This window comes from Bombina bombina, chromosome 6 (assembly GCF_027579735.1).
Source record: "Bombina bombina isolate aBomBom1 chromosome 6, aBomBom1.pri, whole genome shotgun sequence".
NCBI classification, from domain to species: domain Eukaryota; kingdom Metazoa; phylum Chordata; class Amphibia; order Anura; family Bombinatoridae; genus Bombina; species Bombina bombina.
Window position 1 is genome coordinate 881,528,344 of NC_069504.1, and position 25,767 is coordinate 881,554,110.

Below are 25,767 nucleotides of genomic sequence, written 5' to 3' on the forward strand. Positions count from 1 at the left end.
GCATGCCCTGAGAGGCAGCCTTGCTTGTTAGAGGCCGTACAAGTACAAATGAACCACGCCCACTACAGTCACCAACAATAAAACCTCTCACATTGATTACCTAATTTCCATACCCTTACCCAGAATCCTCTGCTGCAGTGGGAAACACTGCTTGTTCAGGTTTTCTGTAGACAAATGTGCAGATGGTCTATACAATCATCTACTCTGGTTACATTTTGTACTAAAAAAAAAACACCTAGCTTTTAGATATGCAGACATTTGAGTTTGCATGTTACATGCCATGAGACTCTGCCTTGTTAATTTATTTCTTGACTCAGCCTTGTACACTTAAAGGGACATTCCAGTCAAAATATAAATGCACATAGATTTATTGCATCTTTGAATAGAAACATATTTGCAATATACATGTATTGGCAAAAATGCTTCTATTAAGAGTTATAACTGTTTTAGTGTTAACATTTCTTTTGCAAGATGTATCCTTCCCTACAGGAAGTGGCAAAGAGAGCACCCACAGCAGAGCTGTCTATATAGCTCCCCCCTTAACTCCACCCCCCAGTCATTCTCTATGCCGGCTCTAAGCAGGAAGGGTAAAGTGAAAGAGGTGATAAACTGTTAGTTTTTATTTTCTACGAGCAAGAGTTTGTTATTTTAAAATGGTACCGGTGTGTACTATTTACTCTCAGGCAGCAGATGGATGAAGACTGCTGCCTGGAGGATGATGATCTTAGCATTTGTAACTAAGGTCCATTGCTGTTCCCACAGAGGCTGAGGAGTACAGGAAACTTCAGTGTGAGGAACAGTTTCATGCTATGCAGCAATGAGGTATGTTCAGTCATTTTTTCTGGAGAGACTGTGATATTTCAGAAAGGCTGACAGTATCCCCATGAGAGGGTAAGGGTAAGCAGTAATCATAGAGCTAAAAAGAAGGGCATTACTTAGCTTGCTTATGGGGCCAATTACATATATGGTTGACACTGAATGTAAAATGTTTGTGTGCAAACGTTTTTTGGATGGGAGTGCTTTAACGTTTTTTGTGGGCAATAAACGTGTTGGGCAACTTTATTAGGACACACATGGCTTATTTTTAGGGTCTTGGAACCCACATGGCTAGTTATAACCACTCTGGTTCGGTTCTTTAAGGCTCAGGGAACATTGAGTGAGATGGGCGGGGCCTATTTTCGCACCTCAGTTGCGCACTTAGTTTTGTACAACAAGCAGCAAGCTAACTCCTGAGGGCCTTGGTGTATGTTTGGGGCCAAATCAAAGCTTTTACCCCACACTTTAGATCCCTGAGGGCAGGTAGGGCCACAGCAGGGCTGTGGAATGGTGCTGAGTTTTTTTTTTACGGATTTGGGCCTATTTTCGATCCGGTTTGGACATTAAGGGGTTAATTGTTAAAAAAAATTGTGGTGCAATCTTAACTACCTATTGTGTGCCTACATACAAAATTTTGAAAAATTTGGTGCATGTTTAGGCGTTTTTGCAGAATGTGTATGCTTTTTTTCTCTTAAAGGCACAGTACCGTTTTTAAGATTGTTATTTTTTTCACTAAATAAAGTGTTTTCATGCTTGTTTGTAGTCATTACTAGCCTGTTCAACATGTCTGACATTGAGGAAAGTCAATGTTTAATATGTTTAGAAGCCATTGTGGAACCTCCACTTAGAATGTGTCCCTCATGCACTGAAAGGTCAATAAATTGTAAAGAACATATTTTAGCTACTAAAAGTATGTCACAGGATGATTCTCACTCAGAAGAGAATCAGGTTATACCATCGAATTCTCCCCAAGTGTCACAACCGTTAACACCTGCACAAGCGACGCCAAGTACTTCTAGTGCGTCTAATTCTTTCACCCTGCAGGTTATGGCCGCAGTTATGAATACTTCCCTCACTGAGGTTTTATCTAAGCTGCCGGGGTTGCAGGGGAAGCGCAGTAGGTCTGGTGTGAGAACAAACACTGAGCCCTCTGACGCTTTATTAGCTATATCTGATGTACCCTCACAATGTTCTCATGTGAGAGATTTGCTGGCTGAGGGAGAGATTTCTGACTTAGGAAATATGTTCCCTCAGACAGATTCAGATATGACGGCTTTTAAATTTAAACTAGAACACCTCCGCTTATTGCTCAGGGAGGTTTTAGCGACTCTGGATGATTGTGACCCTATTGTAGTTCCAGAGAAATTGTGTAAAATAGACAAATTCCTAGAGGTTCCTGCCTACACTGATGTTTTTCCAGTCCCTAAAAGGATTTCGGAAATTGTTACTAAGGAGTGGGATAGACCAGGTATTCCGCTCGCTCCCCCTCCTACTTTTAAGAAAATGTTTCCCATATCAGACGCCGTGCGGGACTCGTGGCAGACGGTCCCTAAGGTGGAGGGAGCTATTTCTACCCTGGCTAAGCGTACAACTATACCTATTGAGGACAGTTGTACTTTCAAAGATCCTATGGATAAAAAATTAGAGGGTCTTCTGAAGAAAATATTTGTTCTTCAAGGTTTTCTTCTCCAACCTATAGCGTGCATTGTTCCTGTAACTACTGCAGCGTCTTTTTGGTTTGAGGCCTGAACTGAAAGAGATCATTTCAGATATCACTGGAGGGAAAGGCCATGCCCTTCCTCAGGATAAGATGAATAAGATGAGGACCAAACAAAATAATTTTCGTTCCTTTCGAAACTTCAAGGTGGTCCCTCTTCCTCTTCCTATGCCGCAAAGCAAGAGGGGAATTTTGCTCAATCCAAGTCAGTGTGGAGACCTAACCAGACTTGGAACAAGGGTAAACAGGCCAAGAAGTCCGCTGCTGCTACCAAGACAGCATGAAGGGGTAGCCCCCGATCCGGGACTGGATCTAATAGGGGGCAGACTTTCTCTCTTCGCTCATGCTTGGGCAAGAGACGTTCAGGACTCCTGGGCTTTAGAAATAGTAACCATGGGGTATCTTCTAGATTTCAAAGATTCTCTCCCAAGGGGGAGATTCCATCTTTCTCAATTGTCTGTAAACCAGACAATAAGAGAGGCGTTCTTATGCTGCGTAGAAGACCTATATTCCATGGGAGTGATCTGCCCAGTTCTGAATACAGAACAGGGGCAAGGGTTCTACTCCAATCTGTTTGTGGTTCCCAAAAAAGAGGGAACTTTCAGACCAATTTTGGATCTCAAGATCCTAAAACGAATTCCTCAGAGTCCCATCCTTCAAGATAGAGACCATTCGGACTATTTTGCCAATGATCCAGGAGGGTCAATATATGACCACCGTGGACTTAAAGGATGCGTATCTACACATTCTTATCCACAAAGATCATCACCAGTTCCTCAGGTTCGCCTTTCTGGACAAACATTACCAGTTTGTGGCTCTTCCCTTCGGGTTGGCCACGGCTCCCAGAATTTTCAAATTAGCCAAGTCTCACACGGACATCGTGTTGGCTTTTCTAAGATCTCACGGGTGGAAGGTGAACGTGCAAAAGAGTTCACTTAGCCCTCTCACAAGAGTTCCATTTCTGGGAACTCTGATAGATTCGGTGGACATGAAAAAAAATTCTGACGGAGGTCAGGAAATCAAAGATTTTATCCATCTGCCGAGCTCTTTATTCCATTCCTCGGCCGTCAGTGGCTCAGTGTATGGAGGTAATCGGTTTAATGGTAGCGGCACTGGACATAGTTCCGTTTGCTCGCTTGCATCTCAGACCACTGCAACTTTGCATGCTCAAACAGTGGAAGGGGGATTATGCAGATTTATCTCCTTGTATAAATCTGAACCAAGAGACCAGAGACTCTCTTCTTTGGTGGTTGTCACAGGATCATCTGTCCAAGGGAATGTGTTTCCGCAGGCCAGCATGGGTCATAATGACGACGGACGCCAGCCTATTGGGCTGGGGTGCAGTCTGGAATTCCCTGAAAGCACAGGGATTGTGGACTCAGAAGGAGGCTCTCCTCCTGATAAATATTCTAGAAATATTCAACGCGCTTCAGGCGTGGCCTCAGCTGGTGTCGGCCAGATTCATAAGATTCCAGTCGGACAATATCACAACTGTAGCATATATCAATCATCAAGGGGGAACAAAGAGTTCTCTAGCGATGATAGAGGTTTCCAAAATAATTCAATGGGCAATCTATATCCCAGGAGTGGAGAACTGGGAAGCGGATTTTCTAAGTCGTCAGACTTTTCATCCGGGGGAGTGGGAACTCCATCCGGAGGTGTTGCACAATTGATTCAGCAATGGGGCACACCAGAATCGGATCTGATGGCGTCTCATCAGAACGCCAAACTTCCTTGTTACGGGTCCAGGTCAAGGGATCCTCAGGCAGTACTGATAGATGCTCTAGCAGTACCCTGGTCGTTCAACCTGGCTTATGTGTTTCCACCATTTCCTCTCCTTCCTAGCTTGATTGCCAGAATAAAACAGGAGAGAGCTTCAGTGATTTTGATAGCACCTGCGTGGCGACGCAGGACTTGGTATGCAGACCTGGTGGACATGTCTTCTCTTCCACCATGGACTCTACCGCTGAGACAGGACCTTTTGATTCAAGGTCCGTTCAAGCATCCAAATCTAATTTCTCTGCGGCTGACTGCTTGGAGATTGAACGCTTGATTTTATCAAAGCGGGGTTTCTCTGAGTCGGTCATAGATACCTTGATTCAGGCTCAAAAGCCTGTCACCAGGAAAATCTATCATAAGATATGGCGTAAATATCTTTATTGGTGCGAATCCAAAGGTTACTCATGGAGTAAGATCAGGATTCCTAGGATTTTGTCCTTTCTCCAAGAAGGATTGGAGAAGGGATTGTCAGCTAGTTCCTTAAAAGGACAGATATCTGCTTTGTCTATTCTATTGCACAAGTGTCTGGAAGATGTCCCAGACGTTCAGGCGTTCTGTCAGGCTTTAGTTAGAATCAAGCCTGTGTTTAAGCCTGTTGCTCCGCCATGGAGTTTGAATTTAGTTCTTAAAGTTCTTCAAGGGATTCCGTTTGAACCCATGCATTCCATAGATATTAAGCTTCTATCTTGGAAAGTTCTGTTTCTAGTTGCTATCTCTTCAGCTCGAAGAGTTTTCTGAACTATCTGCATTACAATGCGACTCGCCTTATCTTGTTTTCCATGCTGATAAGGTGGTTTTGCGTACCAAACCTGGATTCCTTCCTAAGGTTGTTGCTAACAGGAATATCAATCAGGAAATTGTTGTTCCTTCTCTGTGTCCTAATCCTTCTTCTAAGAAGGAACGTCTGTTGCACAACTTGGACGTGGTTCGTGCTTTGAAGTTTTATTTGCAAGCAACCAAAGATCTCCGTCAAACATCTTCTTTGTTTGTTGTCTATTCTGGAAAGCGTAGGGGTCAAAAGGCTACGGCTACCTCTCTTTCCTTTTGGCTGAAAAGCATAATCCGTTTGACATATGAGACTGCTTGACAGCAGCCTCCCGAAAGGGTTACAGCTCACTCTACTAGAGCGGTGGCTTCCACATGGGCTTTTAAAAATGATGCTTCTGTTGAACAAATTTGTAAGGCTGCGACTTGGTCTTCGCTTCATACCTTTTCCAAATTTTACAAATTTGATACTTTCTCCAACATAGGTGTGTCCGGTCCACGGCGTCATCCTTACTTGTGGGATATTCTCTTCCCCAACAGGAAATGGCAAAGAGCCCAGCAAAGCTGGTCACATGATCCCTCCTAGGCTCCGCCTACCCCAGTCATTCTCTTTGCCGTTGTACAGGCAACATCTCCACGGAGATGGCTTAGAGTTTTTTAGTGTTTAACTGTAGTTTTTATTATTCAATCAAGAGTTTGTTATTTTAAAATAGTGCTGGTATGTACTATTTACTCAGAAACAGAAAAGAGATGAAGATTTCTGTTTGTATGAGGAAAATGATTTTAGCAACCGTTACTAAAATCCATGGCTGTTCCACACAGGACTGTTGAGAGGAATTAACTTCAGTTGGGGGAACAGTGAGCAGTCTCTTGCTGCTTGAGGTATGGCACATTCTAACAAGACGATGTAATGCTGGAAGCTGTCATTTTCCCTATGGGATCCGGTAAGCCATGTTTATTAAGATTGTAAATAAGGGCTTCACAAGGGCTTATTAAGACTGTAGACTTTTTCTGGGCTAAATCGATTCATTATTAACACATATTTAGCCTTGAGGAATCATTTAATCTGGGTATTTTGATAAGTTTATATCGGCAGGCACTTTTTTAGACACCTTTCTCTTTAGGGGCTTTCACAAATCATAGGCAGAGTCTCATTTTCGCGCCGGTGTTGCGCACTTGTTTTTGAGAGGCATGACATGCAGTCGCATGTGTGAGGAGCTCTGATACATAGAAAAGACTTTCTGAAGGCGTCATTTGGTATCGTATTCCCCTTTGGGCTTGGTTGGGTCTCAGCAAAGCAGACACCAGGGACTGTAAAGGGGTTAAAGTTAAAAACGGCTCCGGTTCCGTTATTTTAAGGGTTAAAGCTTCCAAATTTGGGGTGCAATACTTTTAAGGCTTTAAGACACTGTGGTGAAATTTTGGTGAATTTTGAGCAATTCCTTCATATTTTTTCGCAATTGCAGTAATAAAGTGTGTTCAGTTTAAAATTTAAAGTGACAGTAACGGTTTTATTTTAAAACGTTTTTTGTACTTTGTTATCAAGTTTATGCCTGTTTAACATGTCTGAACTACCAGATAGACTGTGTTCTGAATGTGGGGAAGCCAGAGTTCCTTCTCATTTAAATAAATGTGATTTATGTGACAATGACAATGATGCCCAAGATGATTCCTCAAGTGAGGGGAGTAAGCATGGTACTGCATCATTCCCTCCTTCGTCTACACGAGTCTTGCCCACTCAGGAGGCCCCTAGTACATCTAGCGCGCCAATACTCCTTACTATGCAACAATTAACGGCTGTAATGGATAATTCTGTCAAAAACATTTTAGCCAAAATGCACACTTATCAGCGTAAGCGCGACTGCTCTGTTTTAGATACTGAAGAGCATGACGACGCTGATAATAATGGTTCTGAAGGGCCCCTAAACCAGTCTGATGGGGCCAGGGAGGTTTTGTCTGAGGGAGAAATTACTGATTCAGGGAACATTTCTCAACAAGCTGAACCTGATGTGATTACGTTTAAATTTAAGTTGGAACATCTCCGCATTCTGCTTAAGGAGGTATTATCCACTCTGGATGATTGTGACAAGTTGGTCATCCCAGAGAAACTATGTAAAATGGACAAGTTCCTAGAGGTCCCGGGGCTCCCAGAAGCTTTTCCTATACCCAAGCGGGTGGCGGACATTGTAAATAAAGAATGGGAAAGGCCCGGTATTCCTTTCGTCCCTCCCCCCATATTTAAAAAATTGTTTCCTATGGTCGACCCCAGAAAGGACTTATGGCAGACAGTCCCCAAGGTCGAGGGAGCGGTTTCCACTTTAAACAAACGCACCACTATACCCATAGAAGATAGTTGTGCTTTCAAAGATCCTATGGATAAAAAATTAGAAGGTTTACTTAAAAAGATGTTTGTTCAGCAGGGTTACCTTCTACAACCAATTTCATGCATTGTCCCTGTCACTACAGCCGCGTGTTTCTGGTTCGATGAGCTGGTAAAGGCGGTCGATAGTGATTCTCCTCCTTATGAGGAGATTATGGACAGAATCAATGCTCTCAAATTGGCTAATTCTTTCACCCTAGATGCCACTTTGCAATTGGCTAGGTTAGCGGCTAAGAATTCTGGGTTTGCTATTGTGGCGCGCAGAGCGCTTTGGTTGAAATCTTGGTCAGCTGATGCGTCTTCCAAGAACAAGCTACTTAACATTCCTTTCAAGGGGAAAACGCTGTTTGGCCCTGACTTGAAAGAGATTATCTCTGATATCACTGGGGGTAAGGGCCATGCCCTTCCTCAGGATCGGCCTTTCAAGGCCAAAAATAAACCTAATTTTCGTCCCTTTCGTAGAAACGGACCAGCCCAAAGTGCTACGTCCTCTAAGCAAGAGGGTAATACTTCTCAAGCCAAGCCAGCTTGGAGACCAATGCAAGGCTGGAACAAGGGAAAGCAGGCCAAGAAACCTGCCACTGCTACCAAGACAGCATGAAATGTTGGCCCCCGATCCGGGACCGGATCTGGTGGGGGGCAGACTCTCTCTCTTCGCTCGGGCTTGGGCAAGAGATGTTCTGGATCCTTGGGCGCTAGAAATAGTCTCCCAAGGTTATCTTCTGGAATTCAAGGGGCTTCCCCCAAGGGGGAGGTTCCACAGGTCTCAGTTGTCTTCAGACCACATAAAAAGACAGGCATTCTTACGTTGTGTAGAAGACCTGTTAAAAATGGGAGTGATTCATCCTGTTCCATTAGGAGAACAAGGGATGGGGTTCTACTCCAATCTGTTCATAGTTCCCAAAAAAGAGGGAACGTTCAGACCAATCTTAGATCTCAAGATCTTAAACAAGTTTCTCAAGGTTCCATCGTTCAAAATGGAAACCATTCGAACAATTCTTCCTTCCATCCAGGAAGGTCAATTCATGACCACGTGGATTTAAAGGATGTGTATCTACATATTCCTATCCACAAGGAACATCATCGGTTCCTAAGGTTCGCATTCCTGGACAAGCATTACCAGTTCGTGGCGCTTCCTTTCGGATTAGCCACTGCTCCAAGGATTTTCACAAAGGTACTAGGGTCCCTTCTAGCTGTGCTAAGACCAAGGGGCATTGCTGTAGTACCTTACTTGGACGACATTCTGATTCAAGCGTCGTCCCTTCCTCAAGCAAAGGCTCACACGGACATTGTCCTGGCCTTTCTCAGATCTCACGGATGGAAAGTGAACGTGGAAAAGAGTTCTCTATCTCCGTCAACAAGGGTTCCCTTCTTGGGGACAATAATAGACTCCTTAGAAATGAGGATTTTTCTGACAGAGGCCAGAAAAACAAAACTTCTAGACTCTTGTCGGATACTTCATTCCGTTCCTCTTCCTTCCATAGCGCAGTGCATGGAAGTGATAGGTTTGATGGTAGCGGCAATGGACATAGTTCCTTTTGCGCGCATTCATCTAAGACCATTACAACTGTGCATGCTCAGTCAGTGGATTGGGGACTATACAAACTTGTCTCCGAGGATACAAGTAAATCAGAGGACCAGAGACTCACTCCGTTGGTGGCTGTCCCTGGACAACCTGTCACAAGGGATGACCTTCCGCAGACCAGAGTGGGTCATTGTCACGACCGACGCCAGTCTGATGGGCTGGGGCGCGGTCTGGGGATCCCTGAAAGCTCAGGGTCTTTGGTCTCGGGAAGAATCTCTTCTACCGATAAATATTCTGGAACTGAGAGCGATATTCAATGCTCTCAAGGCTTGGCCTCAGCTAGCGAGGGCCAAGTTCATACGGTTTCAATCAGACAACATGACAACTGTTGCGTACATCAACCATCAGGGGGGAACAAGGAGTTCCCTGGCGATGGAAGAAGTGACCAAAATCATTCTATGGGCGGAGTCTCACTCCTGCCACCTGTCTGCTATCCACATCCCAGGAGTGGAAAATTGGGAAGCGGATTTTCTGAGTCGTCAGACATTGCATCCGGGGGAGTGGGAACTCCATCCGGAAATCTTTGCCCAAGTCACTCAACTGTGGGGCATTCCAGACATGGATCTGATGGCCTCTCGTCAGAACTTCAAAGTTCCTTGCTACGGGTCCAGATCCAGGGATCCCAAGGCGGCTCTAGTGGATGCACTAGTAGCACCTTGGACCTTCAAACTAGCTTATGTATTCCCGCCGTTTCCTCTCATCCCCAGGCTGGTAGCCAGGATCAATCAGGAAAGGGCGTCGGTGATCTTGATAGCTCCTGCGTGGCCACGCAGGACTTGGTATGCAGATCTGGTGAATATGTCATCGGCTCCACCATGGAAGCTACCTTTGAGACGAGACCTTCTTGTTCAAGGTCCGTTCGAACATCCGAATCTGGTCTCACTCCAGCTGACTGCTTGGAGATTGAACGCTTGATCTTATCGAAGCGAGGGTTCTCAGATTCTGTTATCGATACTCTTGTTCAGGCCAGAAAGCCTGTAACTAGAAAGATTTACCACAAAATTTGGAAAAAATATATCTGTTGGTGTGAATCTAAAGGATTCCCTTGGGACAAGGTTAAGATTCCTAAGATTCTATCCTTCCTTCAAGAAGGATTGGAAAAAGGATTATCTGCAAGTTCCCTGAAGGGACAGATTTCTGCCTTGTCTGTGTTACTTCACAAAAAGCTGGCAGCTGTGCCAGATGTTCAAGCCTTTGTTCAGGCTCTGGTTAGAATCAAGCCTGTTTACAAACCTTTGACTCCTCCTTGGAGTCTCAACTTAGTTCTTTCAGTTCTTCAGGGGGTTCCGTTTGAACCCTTACATTCCGTTGATATTAAGTTATTATCTTGGAAAGTTTTGTTTTTGGTTGCAATTTCTTCTGCTAGAAGAGTTTCAGAATTATCTGCTCTGCAGTGTTCTCCTCCTTATCTGGTGTTCCATGCAGATAAGGTGGTTTTACGTACTAAACCTGGTTTTCTTCCAAAAGTTGTTTCTAACAAAAACATTAACCAGGAGATTATCGTACCTTCTCTGTGTCCGAAACCAGTTTCGAAGAAGGAACGTTTGTTGCACAATTTGGATGTTGTTCGCGCTCTAAAATTCTATTTAGATGCTACAAAGGATTTTAGACAAACATCTTCCTTGTTTGTTGTTTATTCCGGTAAAAGGAGAGGTCAAAAAGCAACTTCTACCTATCTCTCTTTTTGGATTAAAAGCATCATCAGATTGGCTTACGAGACTGCCGGACGGCAGCCTCCCGAAAGAATCACAGCTCATTCCACTAGGGCTGTGGCTTCCACATGGGCCTTCAAGAACGAGGCTTCTGTTGATCAGATATGTAGGGCAGCGACTTGGTCTTCACTGCACACTTTTACCAAATTTTACAAGTTTGATACTTTTGCTTCTTCTGAGGCTATTTTTGGGAGAAAGGTTTTGCAAGCCGTGGTGCCTTCCATCTAGGTGACCTGATTTGCTCCCTCCCATCATCCGTGTCCTAAAGCTTTGGTATTGGTTCCCACAAGTAAGGATGACGCCGTGGACCGGACACACCTATGTTGGAGAAAACAGAATTTATGTTTACCTGATAAATTACTTTCTCCAACGGTGTGTCCGGTCCACGGCCCGCCCTTGTTTTTTTAATCAGGTCTGATAATTTATTTTCTTTAACTACAGTCACCACGGTTTCATATGGTTTCTCCTATGCAAATATTCCTCCTTAACGTCGGTCGAATGACTGGGGTAGGCGGAGCCTAGGAGGGATCATGTGACCAGCTTTGCTGGGCTCTTTGCCATTTCCTGTTGGGGAAGAGAATATCCCACAAGTAAGGATGACGCCGTGGACCGGACACACCGTTGGAGAAAGTAATTTATCAGGTAAACATAAATTCTGTTTTTGCTTCTTCGGAGGCTATTTTTGGGAGAAAGGTTCTGCAAGCAGTGGTGCCTTCCATTTAGGTTCCTGTCTTGTCCCTCCCTTCATCCGTGTCCTAAAGCTTTAGTATTGGTATCCCACAAGTAAGGATGAAACCGTGGACTCGGTACATCTTGCAAAAGAAAACAAAATTTATGCTTACCTGATAAATTTCTTTCTCTTGCGATGTACCGAGTCCACGGCCCGCCCTGTCTATTCAAGACAGATAGTATTTTTTATTGAAAACTTCAGTCACCTCTGCACCTTATAGTTTCTCCTTTTTCTTCCTAGCCTTCGGTTGAATGACTGGGGGGTGGAGTTAAGGGGGGAGCTATATAGACAGCTCTGCTGTGGGTGCTCTCTTTGCCACTTCCTGTAGGGAACGATAATATCCCACAAGTAAGGATGAAACCGTGGACTCGGTACATCGCAAAATAAAAAAAATTATCAGGTAAGCATAAATTTTGTTTTTTTCTCTGCATGTGCATGTGAAGTAGGGCTGCAACTAACGATTATTTTCATAATCGATTAATCGGCCGATTATTTTTTCCATTAATCGACTAATCGGATAAAAAAATAATTAATAATTGTTTCCTTCATTTTAAATAGAATCCACATACTGAGTGTTACAAATATAAACTTCAGACTAAAACTTTACATTAACACAACTGTTTGTCCAATTTTTAAGCGGCAGAGCACAGTTATATAATTAAACAAAACCAAAAACAGTTTGAAAAGAGGTAGAACTTCCACCTTGGCAAGGGGCCTCTCAGTGAAGTAACCCTTGACTTCATTCTAACATAAAAAATATCTTGAATATCTATATGCAATGGTAAATAACCAGCTATAATGTTAGGGGAAAATATCTAGCCCGCTCTAAAAATAACAAATTTATACTTAAAAAGTTTGAATCTGGTAAATATTTTCACAATTGATTAAAAATATAAAACAATAAAAAAAACAAATCAAAAGAGCTAATGACTATATATCAATAACAGGACAAAGCATTACACATTTATTTATACAGTACATATAATCAGCAATAGCAAGCAATCCGCTAATAATTGTGCAAACAGATAATAGTGCACATTAATTCAAATAATTCCCATCAATCTAGGGCTAGGTGTAAAATAACAAGCTCGGCACTATATCATGCAAAGCATAGTTCCAAATCACCTGATTTAATATAAACAATCCAAATGATGACTATTATATCTGGGTTGCATATATGCCTTGAGTAATTGTAAACTTATAGTGTCCTGAAAAAGTAAAAAGTAAAATGTCTGTAGACATCCTTTAGGCTAAGGGCATAACCATAAAAAACAATACCATGTGCAGGAGCTCATTGGAGTGAAGCAGCTGGTGTTGTGCACAGACCAACTAATTGCAAACCAACGAATCGATTATGAGATTCGTTGACAACTATTTTTATAATCAATTATTATTGATTATGATGATTAGTTGTTATAGCTCTAATGTAAAGCATAGCTTGATATTTTCACTGCACCCATGTTTTTTTAAAAATGCAGCTGCTCAGATAATCAGTGGGGCTTGTATCATGTCAGCAATTAACAAATTGAGTCATTACCAGATGGTACAAGCACCTTAGGCCCCCCGAACAAGTGTTGTGTTTAAAATGCTGGTGCACGGTGCATATTTAAATACACTTTTGAAACAGCTATAGCTTTTATTAGAAGGATTTTTGCTAATGTATGTATATTACAAAATTGCTTCTGTTCAATACAGAAATGCATCCATGAGGTTTTCAATTTTGTCTGGAATAGCCCTTTAAGTATCTGCTAATACTCTAATTACTAGCCTTGACGATGATATGCCCTGCCAAACAGCTATGCACAATACATGACTGATATGCGTCTTCACACAATATGTAGGGTAAAACTCACAGTTAATCATACTATTATTCTCTGTGGGACAAAGATATGTTTTTCTTCCCTAGGGTAGCTGCCCAGATGCCAACTGTTCATTATGAAATGCCTAATGGCTACAATACAGACTATGGAGCTGAGAGGCTGCGGATTCCAGAGGGATTATTTGATCCATCTAACGTAAAGGTGACAGTATATTGTATACAATTCCTCTATTGATCTGTTCTGCAGGAAATCTCACAAGGCTGTTTCTGGGAAATAGAGCACTTGAACTGTGAGGTGTAAGACATACATTGTGAACAGTCTACTATGGGATTTAAATTGGGTCTTTTACTAAAGAGAATTGTAGAATGATAATTTTTCCTTTATTGAGGCGTTCAATATCATATACAGATTCAACAATAGGCTTCAAAAGACAATAGATATAACATCATTACATAGGTCATAATCTTAGAATCTAAATTCTCAAAAAGACAATAGGCATGACATCATTACATAATTCATAATCTTAAATTCTCAAACAAAGTCTGCACCTCTATTTTCTCTCTTTTTTTAGAATTCCATACAAACATAATAAAAAAGAAAAATGAAGAGAGAGAAAAAAAAAAAAAGGAAAAAGAAAAAAAAAACTATCCTAGCTCTCTTCCCTCCGCCCGGGCCCCCCGCCCCCTCACCTCAGAAAAACCATTGTCTCCAAAAGTCGGGGTAACTATCTGATAAGATTAGTTGTAAAAATACCAGTGAATTGCGAAAGTTTTTTAATATCTGTAGCTGGGCCTCTCTAGGTCTGCTCAAAATTACCTTATCCCATTTAGCAAAATATTTTCTTAATTTGTTTTCCTCAAATATTAACGGATCATATTGTTCTAATAACATTTGATATTGTACATTATTTATAACTGATGCTATGCTAGGAGCATTTTTCTCCTTCCATGCTTTTAATATCATCTGTCTGACTAGAAGGATTAAGGTATTGATCAGAGACTTATTATGAGTTTTATCCGAAACCAAAAAAAAGATTGCCAAAGGCTTCAGTGATATTCTATCTGGCAGAAATCTATTCAACCAATATTCCACTTGTTTCCACAATTTAATCATTTTTGGGCAGGCATAGAATACATGAAAGATGTCTGCAGACGGGAAGTTGCATCTATAACAGGTCATGTCCCCCTTCCATTTAGCCATTTTGCTGGGCGTCAGATAGGCCCTATTAAGAAGCTTACAATGGGATTCCCTAATTGCCATGCTGCTTGAAAATTTTCTTACCCTATTAAAGCTCTCCTGAAAATATTCCCTGTCCATTTCAGGAAAATCTGATTTCCAGATAGAAAAGAGATTGTCTACCTTCATCTCTGCCTCCTTCAGTATCAGCAATCTATAGATATATGATATAGAATGATTTCCCCGTGAGAATCTGCTAATAACAGGATCTAATGGACCCAAAGTCCAGGGGTCCTCAACCGTAGATTTCTGACTATAATAGAAATGTCTTATTTGTAGATAAGCAAAGAAAGATCTCTTGTCCAGCTGGAAATCTCTGATTAGGGATTCAAATGTTTTTATATGATTTGTGACTGGGTCTACTAGCTGACTCATAAACGTCAATTCATTAGCAGACCATTTCCTAAAAGCTGATGATTCACAACCACCCTTAAAATCAGGATTTCCCCTAATAGGTAAATAGCGGGAAAGTGTGTTTTCTACTTCTAATAATTTACAGATTTTATGCCACGCAAGAATAACATTATACATTGTGTATTTTGGTGAAAAGTCCCGAACCTTTATTGGATGGGCAGTATGTAGCAATGCCTTAAGAGCATATGGCGCCATGATACCCTCTTCCACATCAGAACTAGCAATAAAATTTGCCCCTGTGAGCCAATCCAGGGCAATTCGGACAAGACATGCCAAGTTATAATTTGCTAAATTTGGAAAGGCGAGTCCACCCAAATCTTTTGGGTGCATTAACCTTGACAGAGAAATACGGGGTTTCTTTGGGGCCCAGAGAAAAGTAGAACAGCAAGAGTTAAATTTTTTAATATCGACCCTATGCAAAAAAGAAGGGATATTCTGTATAAAAAACAGTATTTTTGGAAGCGTTCGCCTTTTAATTAGTGCTATTTTTGCTGAAAGTGACAGAGGAAGTTTGCTCCATTTCTGGATTTCTGCTAGACAATTTCTTCAGATAGGAGCAAAATTAATGCCATACCATTCCTCTGGGTTTCCTGAAAGGTTTATTCCCAGATACTTAATAGATTTATCAGTTAATTTAAAAGGGTTTTGTATATAACTGTTTCTATTCTTTATGATCCAGAGAATCTCTGACTTAGCAAGATTTATTCTGTATCCAGCAAATTTACTGAATTCCGATAGAATATCAATTAGAATTGGAATATTTTTAGTAGAATTTCTTATATAGAAGAGGATATCATCTGCATATAGTGAGAGCGTGACTTTATGCTGTTTTATTCTTATACCTTCCAAGACATCTCGACTCTTCACCGCAAGAGGGTCAATGGCTATATCAAATAATAATGGTGAAAGAGGGCAGCCCTGCCTTGTTCCCTTATGCAGTATTATTGGGGTAGATAGGATATTATTAATACTGAGATAGGAAATTGGATTCTGATAGAGGAGTGAGATATAATTATAGAAGTGACCTGAAAAACCAAAATTACTTAGAGCTGTTAACAAATGATCCCATAGGACAGAGTCAAAGGCTTTTTCTGCATCAACCGTTAACAACGCAAAATCTTGCTTCAGCCCTGACCCTGTCCTTTGGGATGCTAATATATATTCGATTACGGTCATAGCCTTTCTGATATTTTTCTGTGCTGACCTACCAGGAATAAATCCGGTTTGATCCGGATGAATGACGTCTCCTATGACCTTTTTGAGACGGTTGGCTAGTATATTTGCTAATAGCTTATAATCGCTATTCAGAAGCGAGATTGGTCTATATGAGTCCATTGAATTGGGATCTTTCTCCTTCTTTACGATAAGGGTAATATTTGAGGCGGTAAAGAACCGAGAGGGTCTGGAATGCAGCAGAAAATAATTGTTAAACAGTTCTGTCAAAGTAGCAGCTATCTCTTCCGATAACTTTTTATAGAATTCAATCGGTAATTGGTCGGGCCCGGGTGCCTTCCCTAAGACTGCTTCTTTAATTGCAATAAGTGTTTCCTCTATAGTTATCTCTTTATTCAAAATATTTAGATGTTCTGAGGAGATTTTTGGTAAATTAATACTTTCCCAAAAAGACTTTTTCGCCTCTTGATCAACTTCTGCAGGGGAGTATATTTTCTGATAGAATAATTGGAATTGCTCAACAATGTCCTTCGGAGCATTATATTTTTTACCCTCGGATATAATTGTTCCTATATAATTATTTTTCCTCTTACTTTTAGAAATATTTGAGAGCATTTTAGCAGTTTTCGGGGAAAAAGTACCAAAAATGGCTTTGTTTTTCATATCTTCCTGTATCTGATTATTGGTTAGGAAGACCTCTCTCTCAATCTTAGACCTTTGATAGCAGTCCCAATTGTCCCTATTAGGACTATCAATATATTTCTCCAACATAGGTGTGTCCGGTCCACGGCGTCATCCTTACTTGTGGGATATTCTCCTCCCCAACAGGAAATGGCAAAGAGCCCAGCAAAGCTGGTCACATGATCCCTCCTAGGCTCCGCCTTCCCCAGTCATTCTCTTTGCCGTTGTACAGGCAACATCTCCACGGAGATGGCTTAGAGTTTTTTAGTGTTTAACTGTAGTTTTTATTATTCAATCAAGAGTTTGTTATTTTAAAATAGTGCTGGTATGTACTATTTACTCTGAAACAGAAAAGAGATGAAGATTTCTGTTTGTAAGAGGAAAATGATTTTAGCAACCGTTACTAAAATCGATGGCTGTTTCCACACAGGACTGTTGAGAGGAATTAACTTCAGTTGGGGGAAACAGGGAGCAGACTTTTGCTGCTTGAGGTATGACACATTTCTAACAAGACGATGTAATGCTGGAAGCTGTCATTTTCCCTATGGGATCCGGTAAGCCATTTTTATTACATGAAGAGAAAAAAGGGCTTCACAAGGGCTTTTAAGACTGTAGACATTTTCTGGGCTAAAACGATTTATATATAAGCATATTTTATACTCCATAGCCTTGAGGAATTATTTTAATCTTGGGAACTATGTAAAATAACCGGCAGGCACTGTATTGGACACCTTATTCTCTAGGGACTTTCCCTAATCATAGGCAGAGTCTCATTTTCGCGCCTCTATTGCGCACTTGTTTTTGGGAAGCATGACATGCAGATGCATGTGTGAGGAGCTCTGATACATAGAAAAGACTTTCTGAAGGCGTCATTTGGTATCGTATTCCCCTTTGGGCTTGGTTGGGTCTCAGCAAAGCAGATACCAGGGACTGTAAAGGGGTTAAATATAAAAACGGCTCCGGTTCCGTTATTTTAAGGGTTAAAGCTTCCAAATTTGGTGTGCAATACTTTTAAGGCTTTAAGACACTGTGGTGAAATGTTGGTGAATTTTGAACAATTCCTTCATACTTTTTCACATATGCAGTAATAAAGTGTGTTCAGTTTAAAATTTAAAGTGACAGTAACGGTTTTATTTTAAAACGTTTTTTTGTACTTTGTTATCAAGTTTATGCCTGTTTAACATGTCTGAACTACCAGATAGACTGTGTTCTGTATGCGGGGAAGCCAAGGTTCCTTCTCATTTAAATAGATGTGATTTATGTGACACAAAATTTAGAGAAAATGATGCCCAAGATGATTCCTCAAGTGAGGGGAGTAAGCATGGTACTGCATCATCCCCTCCTTCGTCTACACCAGTCTTGCCCACACAGGAGGCCCCTAGTACATCTAGTGCGCCAATACTCCTTACTATGCAACAATTAACGGCTGTAATGGATAATTCTATCAAAAACATTTTAGCCAAAATGCCCACTTATCAGCGAAAGCGCGACTGCTCTGTTTTAGAAAATACTGAAGAGCATGAGGACGCTGATGATATTGGTTCTGAAGTGCCCCTACACCAGTCTGAGGGGGCCAGGGAGGTTTTGTCTGGGGGAGAAATTTCAGATTCAGGGAAAATTTCTCAACAAGCTGAACCTGATGTGATTACATTTAAATTTAAATTGGAACATCTCCGCGCTCTGCTTAAGGAGGTGTTATCTACTCTGGATGATTGTGAGAATTTGGTCATTCCAGAGAAATTATGTAAAATGGACAAGTTCCTAGAGGTCCCGGGGCCCCCCGAAGCTTTTCCTATACCCAAGCGGGTGGCGGACATTGTAAATAAAGAATGGGAAAGGCCCGGTATACCTTTCGTCCCTCCCCCCATATTTAAGAAATTGTTTCCTATGGTCGACCCCAGAAAGGACTTATGGCAGACAGTCCCCAAGGTCGAGGGGGCGGTTTCTACTCTAAACAAACGCACCACTATACCCATAGAAGATAGTTGTGCTTTCAAAGATCCTATGGATAAAAAATTAGAGGGTTTGCTTAAAAAGATGTTTGTTCAGCAAGGTTACCTTCTACAACCAATTTCATGCATTGTTCCTGTCACTACAGCAGCGTGTTTCTGGTTCGATGAACTAGAAAAGGCGCTCAATAATAATTCTTCTTCTTATGAGGAGATTATGGACAGAATTCATGCTCTCAAATTGGCTAATTCTTTCACCCTAGACGCCACTTTGTAATTGGCTAGGTTAGCGGCGAAAAATTCTGGTTTTGCTATTGTGGCGCGCAGAGCGCTTTGGCTAAAATCTTGGTCAGCGGATGCGTCTTCCAAGAACAAATTGCTTAACATTCCTTTCAAGGGGAAAACGCTGTTTGGCCCTGACTTGAAAGAGATTATCTCTGATATCACTGGGGCAAGGGCCACGCCCTTCCTCAGGATAGGTCTTTCAAAGCCAAAAATAAACCTAATTTTCGTCCCTTTCGCAGAAACGGACCAGCCCCAAGTGCTACGTCCTCTAAGCAAGAGGGTAATACTTCTCAAGCCAAGCCAGCCTGGAGGCCAATGCAAGGCTGGAACAAAGGAAAGCAGGCCAAGAAACCTGCCACTGCTACCAAGACAGCATGAGATGTTGGCCCCCGATCCGGGACCGGATCTGGTGGGGGGCAGACTCTCTCTCTTCGCTCAGGCTTGGGCAAGAGATGTTCTGGATCCTTGGGCACTAGAAATAGTCTCCCAAGGTTATCTTCTGGAATTCAAGGGGCTTCCCCCAAGGGGGAGGTTCCACAGGTCTCAATTGTCTTCAGACCTCATAAAAAAACAGGCATTCTTACATTGTGTAGAAGACCTGTTAAAAATGGGAGTGATTCATCCTGTTCCATTAGGAGAACAAGGGATGGGGTTCTACTCCAATCTGTTCGTAGTTCCCAAAAAAGAGGGAACATTCAGACCAATCTTAGATCTCAAGATCCTAAACAAGTTTCTCAAGGTTCCATCGTTCAAAATGGAAACCATTCGAACAATTCTTCCTTCCATCCAGGAAGGTCAATTCATGACCACGGTGGATTTAAAGGATGCGTATCTACATATTCCTATCCACAAGGAACATCATCGGTTGCTAAGGTTCGCATTCCTGGACAAGCATTACCAGTTTGTGGCACTTCCGTTCGGATTAGCCACTGCTCCAAGAATTTTCACAAAGGTACTAGGGTCCCTTCTAGCGGTGCTAAGACCAAGGGGCATTGCAGTAGTACCTTACTTGGACGACATTCTGATTCAAGCGTCGTCCCTTCCACAAGCAAAGGCTCACACGGACATTGTCCTGGCCTTTCTCAGATCTCACGGGTGGAAAGTGAACGTAGAAAAAAGTTCGCTATCTCCGTCAACAAGGGTTCCCTTCTTGGGAACAATAATAGACTCCTTAGAAATGAGGATTTTTCTGACAGAGGCCAGAAAATCAAAACTTCTAAACTCTTGTCAAATACTTCATTCTGTTCCTCTTCCTTCCATAGCGCAGTGCATGGAAGTAATAGGTTTGATGGTAGCGGCAATGGACATAGTTCCTTTTGCGCGAATTCATCTAAGACCATTACAACTGTGCATGCTCAGTCAGTGGAATGGGGACTATACAGACTTGTCTCCGACGATACAAGTAGATCAGAGGACCAGAGATTCACTCCGTTGGTGGCTGTCCCTGGACAACCTGTCACAGGGGATGAGCTTCCGCAGACCAGAGTGGGTCATTGTCACGACCGACGCCAGTCTGGTGGGCTGGGGCGCGGTCTGGGGACCCCTGAAAGCTCAGGGTCTTTGGTCTCGGGAAGAATCTCTTCTCCCGATAAATATTCTGGAACTGAGAGCGATATTCAATGCTCTCAAGGCTTGGCCTCAGCTAGCAAAGGCCAAGTTCATACGGTTTCAATCAGACAACATGACGACTGTTGCGTACATCAACCATCAGGGGGGAACAAGGAGTTCCCTGGCGATGGAAGAAGTGACCAAAATCATTCAATGGGCGGAGACTCACTCCTGCCACTTGTCTGCAATCCACATCCCAGGAGTGGAAAATTGGGAAGCGGATTTTCTGAGTCGTCAGACATTTCATCCGGGGGAGTGGGAACTCCATCCGGAAATCTTTGCCCAAATTACTCAATTGTGGGGCATTCCAGACATGGATCTGATGGCCTCTCGTCAGAACTTCAAGGTTCCTTGCTACGGGTCCAGATCCAGGGATCCCAAGGCGACTCTAGTAGATGCACTAGTAGCACCTTGGACCTTCAAACTAGCTTATGTATTCCCGCCGTTTCCTCTCATCCCCAGGCTGGTAGCCAGGATCAATCAGGAGAGGGCATCGGTGATCTTGATAGCTCCTGCGTGGCCACGCAGGACTTGGTATGCAGACCTGGTGAATATGTCATCGGCTCCACCATGGAAGCTACCTTTGAGACGAGACCTTCTTGTTCAAGGTCCGTTCGAACATCCGAATCTGGTCTCACTCCAACTGACTGCTTGGAGATTGAACGCTTGATCTTATCAAAGCGAGGGTTCTCAGATTCTGTCATTGATACTCTTGTTCAGGCCAGAAAGCCTGTAACTAGAAAAATCTACCACAAAATATGGAAAAAATATATCTGTTGGTGTGAATCTAAAGGATTCCCTTGGGACAAGGTAAAAATTCCTAAGATTCTATCCTTTCTTCAAGAAGGTTTGGAGAAAGGATTATCTGCAAGTTCTTTGAAGGGACAGATTTCTGCCTTGTCTGTGTTACTTCACAAAAAGCTGGCAGCTGTGCCAGATGTTCAAGCCTTTGTTCAGGCTCTGGTTAGAATCAAGCCTGTTTACAAACATTTGACTCCTCCTTGGAGTCTCAATTTAGTTCTTTCAGTTCTTCAGGGGGTTCCATTTGAACCCTTACATTCCGTTGATATTAAGTTATTATCTTGGAAAGTTTTGTTTTTGGTTGCAATTTCTTCTGCTAGAAGAGTTTCAGAATTATCTGCTCTGCAGTGTTCTCCTCCTTATCTGGTGTTCCATGCAGATAAGGTGGTTTTACGTACTAAACCTGGTTTTCTTCCGAAAGTTGTTTCTAACAAAAACATTAACCAGGAGATAGTCGTGCCTTCTTTGTGTCCGAATCCAGTTTCAAAGAAGGAACGTTTGTTGCACAATTTGGATGTAGTTCATGCTCTAAAATTCTATTTAGATGCTACAAAGGATTTTAGACAAACATCTTCTTTGTTTGTTGTTTACTCTGGTAAAAGGAGAGGTCAAAAAGCAACTTCTACCTCTCTCTCTTTTTGGATTAAAAGCATCATCAGATTGGCTTACGAGACTGCCGGACGGCAGCCTCCTGAAAGAATCACAGCTCATTCTACTAGGGCTGTGGCTTCCACATGGGCCTTCAAGAACGAGGCTTCTGTTGATCAGATATGTAAGGCAGCGACTTGGTCTTCACTGCACACTTTTACTAAATTTTACAAATTTGATACTTTTGCTTCTTCTGAGGCTATTTTTGGGAGAAAGGTTTTGCAAGCCGTGGTGCCTTCCATCTAGGTGACCTGATTTGCTCCCTCCCTTCATCCGTGTCCTAAAGCTTTGGTATTGGTTCCCACAAGTAAGGATGACGCCGTGGACCGGACACACCTATGTTGGAGAAAACAGAATTTATGTTTACCTGATAAATTACTTTCTCCAACGGTGTGTCCGGTCCACGGCCCGCCCTGGTTTTTTTAATCAGGTCTGATAATTTATTTTCTTTAACTACAGTCACCACGGTATCATATGATTTCTCCTATGCAAATATTCCTCCTTTACGTCGGTCGAATGACTGGGGAAGGCGGAGCCTAGGAGGGATCATGTGACCAGCTTTGCTGGGCTCTTTGCCATTTCCTGTTGGGGAGGAGAATATCCCACAAGTAAGGATGACGCCGTGGACCGGACACACCGTTGGAGAAAGTAATTTATCAGGTAAACATAAATTCTGTTTTTATAAATTTATTTTTAAGATGATTAGTCAATTGAATTTCCTTCGCTCTTATCTTTCTTTTCCTTTTGACCATGTATGCCTTAATTTCCCCCCTTAGACAGGCCTTTGCGGCCTCCCAAAATATTTCTGTTTTGGGAATATATTCCTTATTGTGGTGTACATAGTCCCTCCATTTCTGAGTCAGCCAATTTCTGAAAGGGATATTAGAGTATAAAAAGCTAGGATAGAAAAATTTGGCCCCAAGACCGTCCCCCCTGTTCCTCAGCTGGATAGACAGAGATATGATAGCATGATCAGATAGAATTATATTCATAATGTCTGTTTTTATCTCTAACTGCAAAAGTCTTTCAGACACTAAAAACATATCTATTCTTGAAAAAGTACGATGCGCTTTCGATTCGCATGTAAATAATTTCTCATCTGGGTGTTGGATTCTCCATATATCCCTTAATTTAAGACCTTTTGAAAAGGAAGTTAATATTTTAGCTTCCTTTCATGTTCTATACGAACCCCCAGTTCTCAGTCTATCCAGCTGAGGGACAAAGACGCTATTGAAGTCCCCCCTATGATCAATTGAGAGTCTATAGAGTTAACTAATTTTGCATATAGCCCGTCCCAGAAATGTGGCTGACATTCATTCGGGGCATAAAGATTACATAGCGTATACTGACACTCGTTAATCTCTAATTCCAAAATAAGATATCTCCCCTCCACATCTTTCTCTTGAGAAATTAACTTAAAATCCAGGTTTTTATTAAAAATACAGGCAACTCCTCTCTTTTTTCTAACTGCTGGTACCGCGATCACCTCCCCAATCCAACTTAGTTTTAATTTTTCTGCCTCCTGCAGGCTCAAATGAATTTCCTGCAGGAAGACGATATCTGGTTTATAACTTTTTAAATGATGAATGATTTTTCTCCTCTTAGCAGGGGAGGAAAACCCCCCCACATTCCAGGACAGTAAACTAATTGATTTTTTCATCTATGATAGATTTAAACTTAATTCTCTGATAGAAGCAATACCTTAACCGAGGCGGAGCGGTTGCCCCAGGAGGAGGAGAGAGCACACATAGCAAAAAAAAAGAAGAAAGAAACGAACCAACAAAGTCAGACACCCTAGCGTGTCGGTACAATACAGTCAAATAAAAAAAATCCAATAAATGACAGACTTGAATATACATTATTCTACTATATTTTTATTATTTTCCAAGAATTGTCTAACCTCCTCTACTAAAAAGATTTTAATCTTAGCAGGATAGATCATGGTCGCTTGATAGCCTGCATTTATTAACTTTGAACACCATGGGGCCATATTTCTCCTCCTATTCGCTGTTTCAGCAGAGAAATCCGAAAATAATAGAATGCAATCTTTATTTATCTCTACAGTGGCTTTCTTTCTATAATATGCTAAAATTCTCTGCTTGTCCTGAAAGTTCAATAATTTTACTAAAACTGGTCTTTTAGCTTTTGTAGGATTCTCTTTATTTTGATATATGCCCAGTCTGTGGACCCTTTCCACCATAATCTCCGTACTAGTTGGAGGCATATCAAGCAGCCCTGGTAAAGTACTTTGAACAAATTTCATAAGATCTAAAAACTCGGAGCTCTCAGGAAGGCCTACGATTTTTAAATGATTCCTCCGTGACCTATCTTCTAAGTCATCTAAACGGGATTGCATAGTTTCTATACTTTTGGCCTGAGAATTTAATCGAGATTGTTGATTGTTGTACCTGTTGTAAGTCATCTAAATCAGAAATCCTGTTTTCAATTTCTCCAAGTCTACTAGATACTAGTTTAAGCTCGTTTGTTAAGGTAGTTAATTCTGTTTTAACTCCTTCGAATTGTGGCATAAATAAATCAGATATTTGTTTTACTAGGTTATTAGTATCAATAACAGTATTAGAACCAGGTGAAAAATCAGTTGCCACAGTCTCTATACTACCAATGCTTGACCTGGGCTTTCTATCCTTACTCTTAGGTGGCATTATACCAGAATCACTCCTACTGATCCCTAGGAATTTATCCATAAAAAGGAGTGAGAAGAAAGGAATAAGAAGCGAGTTGTGCAGCCAGATAATAGTGTAGGGTGAATAGTGGATTTGTGCTAAGAAAAGAAAAGATAAAAGATAGAGTGTTAAGCTGCCAGGTGAGGCAGAAAAGTGAAGAAAAAAAAAAAAGAAAAAAAAGAAGAAAAAAAAAGAAGAAAAAAAAAAAGAAGAAAAAAAAACTGTAATCAGCTTACAATGTGAACTTGGTTGAGTGAAAAAGAAGTGAAGTGAAGTTAGTGCCTATATATGTAAAAAAAAAAAAAATTTGGTCACTCCTATATTTTAAAGCAGCTAGAAGGGATCAATATTTACTGCGAACACTCAGAATAGTATAAATTTATCAGACTCTTACCTAGTATTCCCTATGTCATAATAATCTTAAGCTATATAGCTAGCTGGTGAAATAAATTTCCCTATAATATTAGACAGTTTTAACCAAATATTACTAGAAAAATCCACAGCTAGCTATAAAAAATACCAATCATGCAATTTGATAGTTTAGCTGGCTTATCCTATCCAACATATTAAACCCAGGATCCTTATATATTCCACATAAACTTGACTGTGGAATTAATATAGATAGAAAAATATATATACTTCTGTTACTAGAAAGAAGTTAAACCAGGAAATTTTTCACAAATACTATGTAGATAGTTTGGCTGTATTTGTTCTGCAACACAGCCCAGATAGATCATATGTTAAACAAATAAATTGAACAGATAGAATGAAATATTCCTACATATTATTCTTATAACTTACTAATGCTAAGAACCATATCATAGCGGAGAATTTTTCACAAAAACTGTGTAGATCTAACCCCTGCTGGAGTTTCAATACTTTCAAACCTTTAAACTTGCTGAAACAAGGTATAAATATATTTCTCTTGTTAAGTGTATCCAGTCCACGGATCATCCATTACTTATGGGATATATTCTCCTTCCC

The 25,767-nt window shown here is 41.4% G+C and overlaps 1 protein-coding gene across 1 annotated transcript in view; it reads left to right on the forward strand.

Annotated features, from left to right (window-relative positions):
• The window catches only part of ACTL6B (actin like 6B), a 100,577-nt gene that overhangs the window by 49,051 nt on the left and 25,759 nt on the right, over positions 1–25,767 (forward strand). Inside the window, exon 10 of the mRNA XM_053719567.1 lies at positions 13,391–13,505. Coding sequence (XP_053575542.1) covers positions 13,391–13,505 — 115 coding nt within the window. The remainder of the gene's footprint in view (positions 1–13,390; positions 13,506–25,767) is intronic.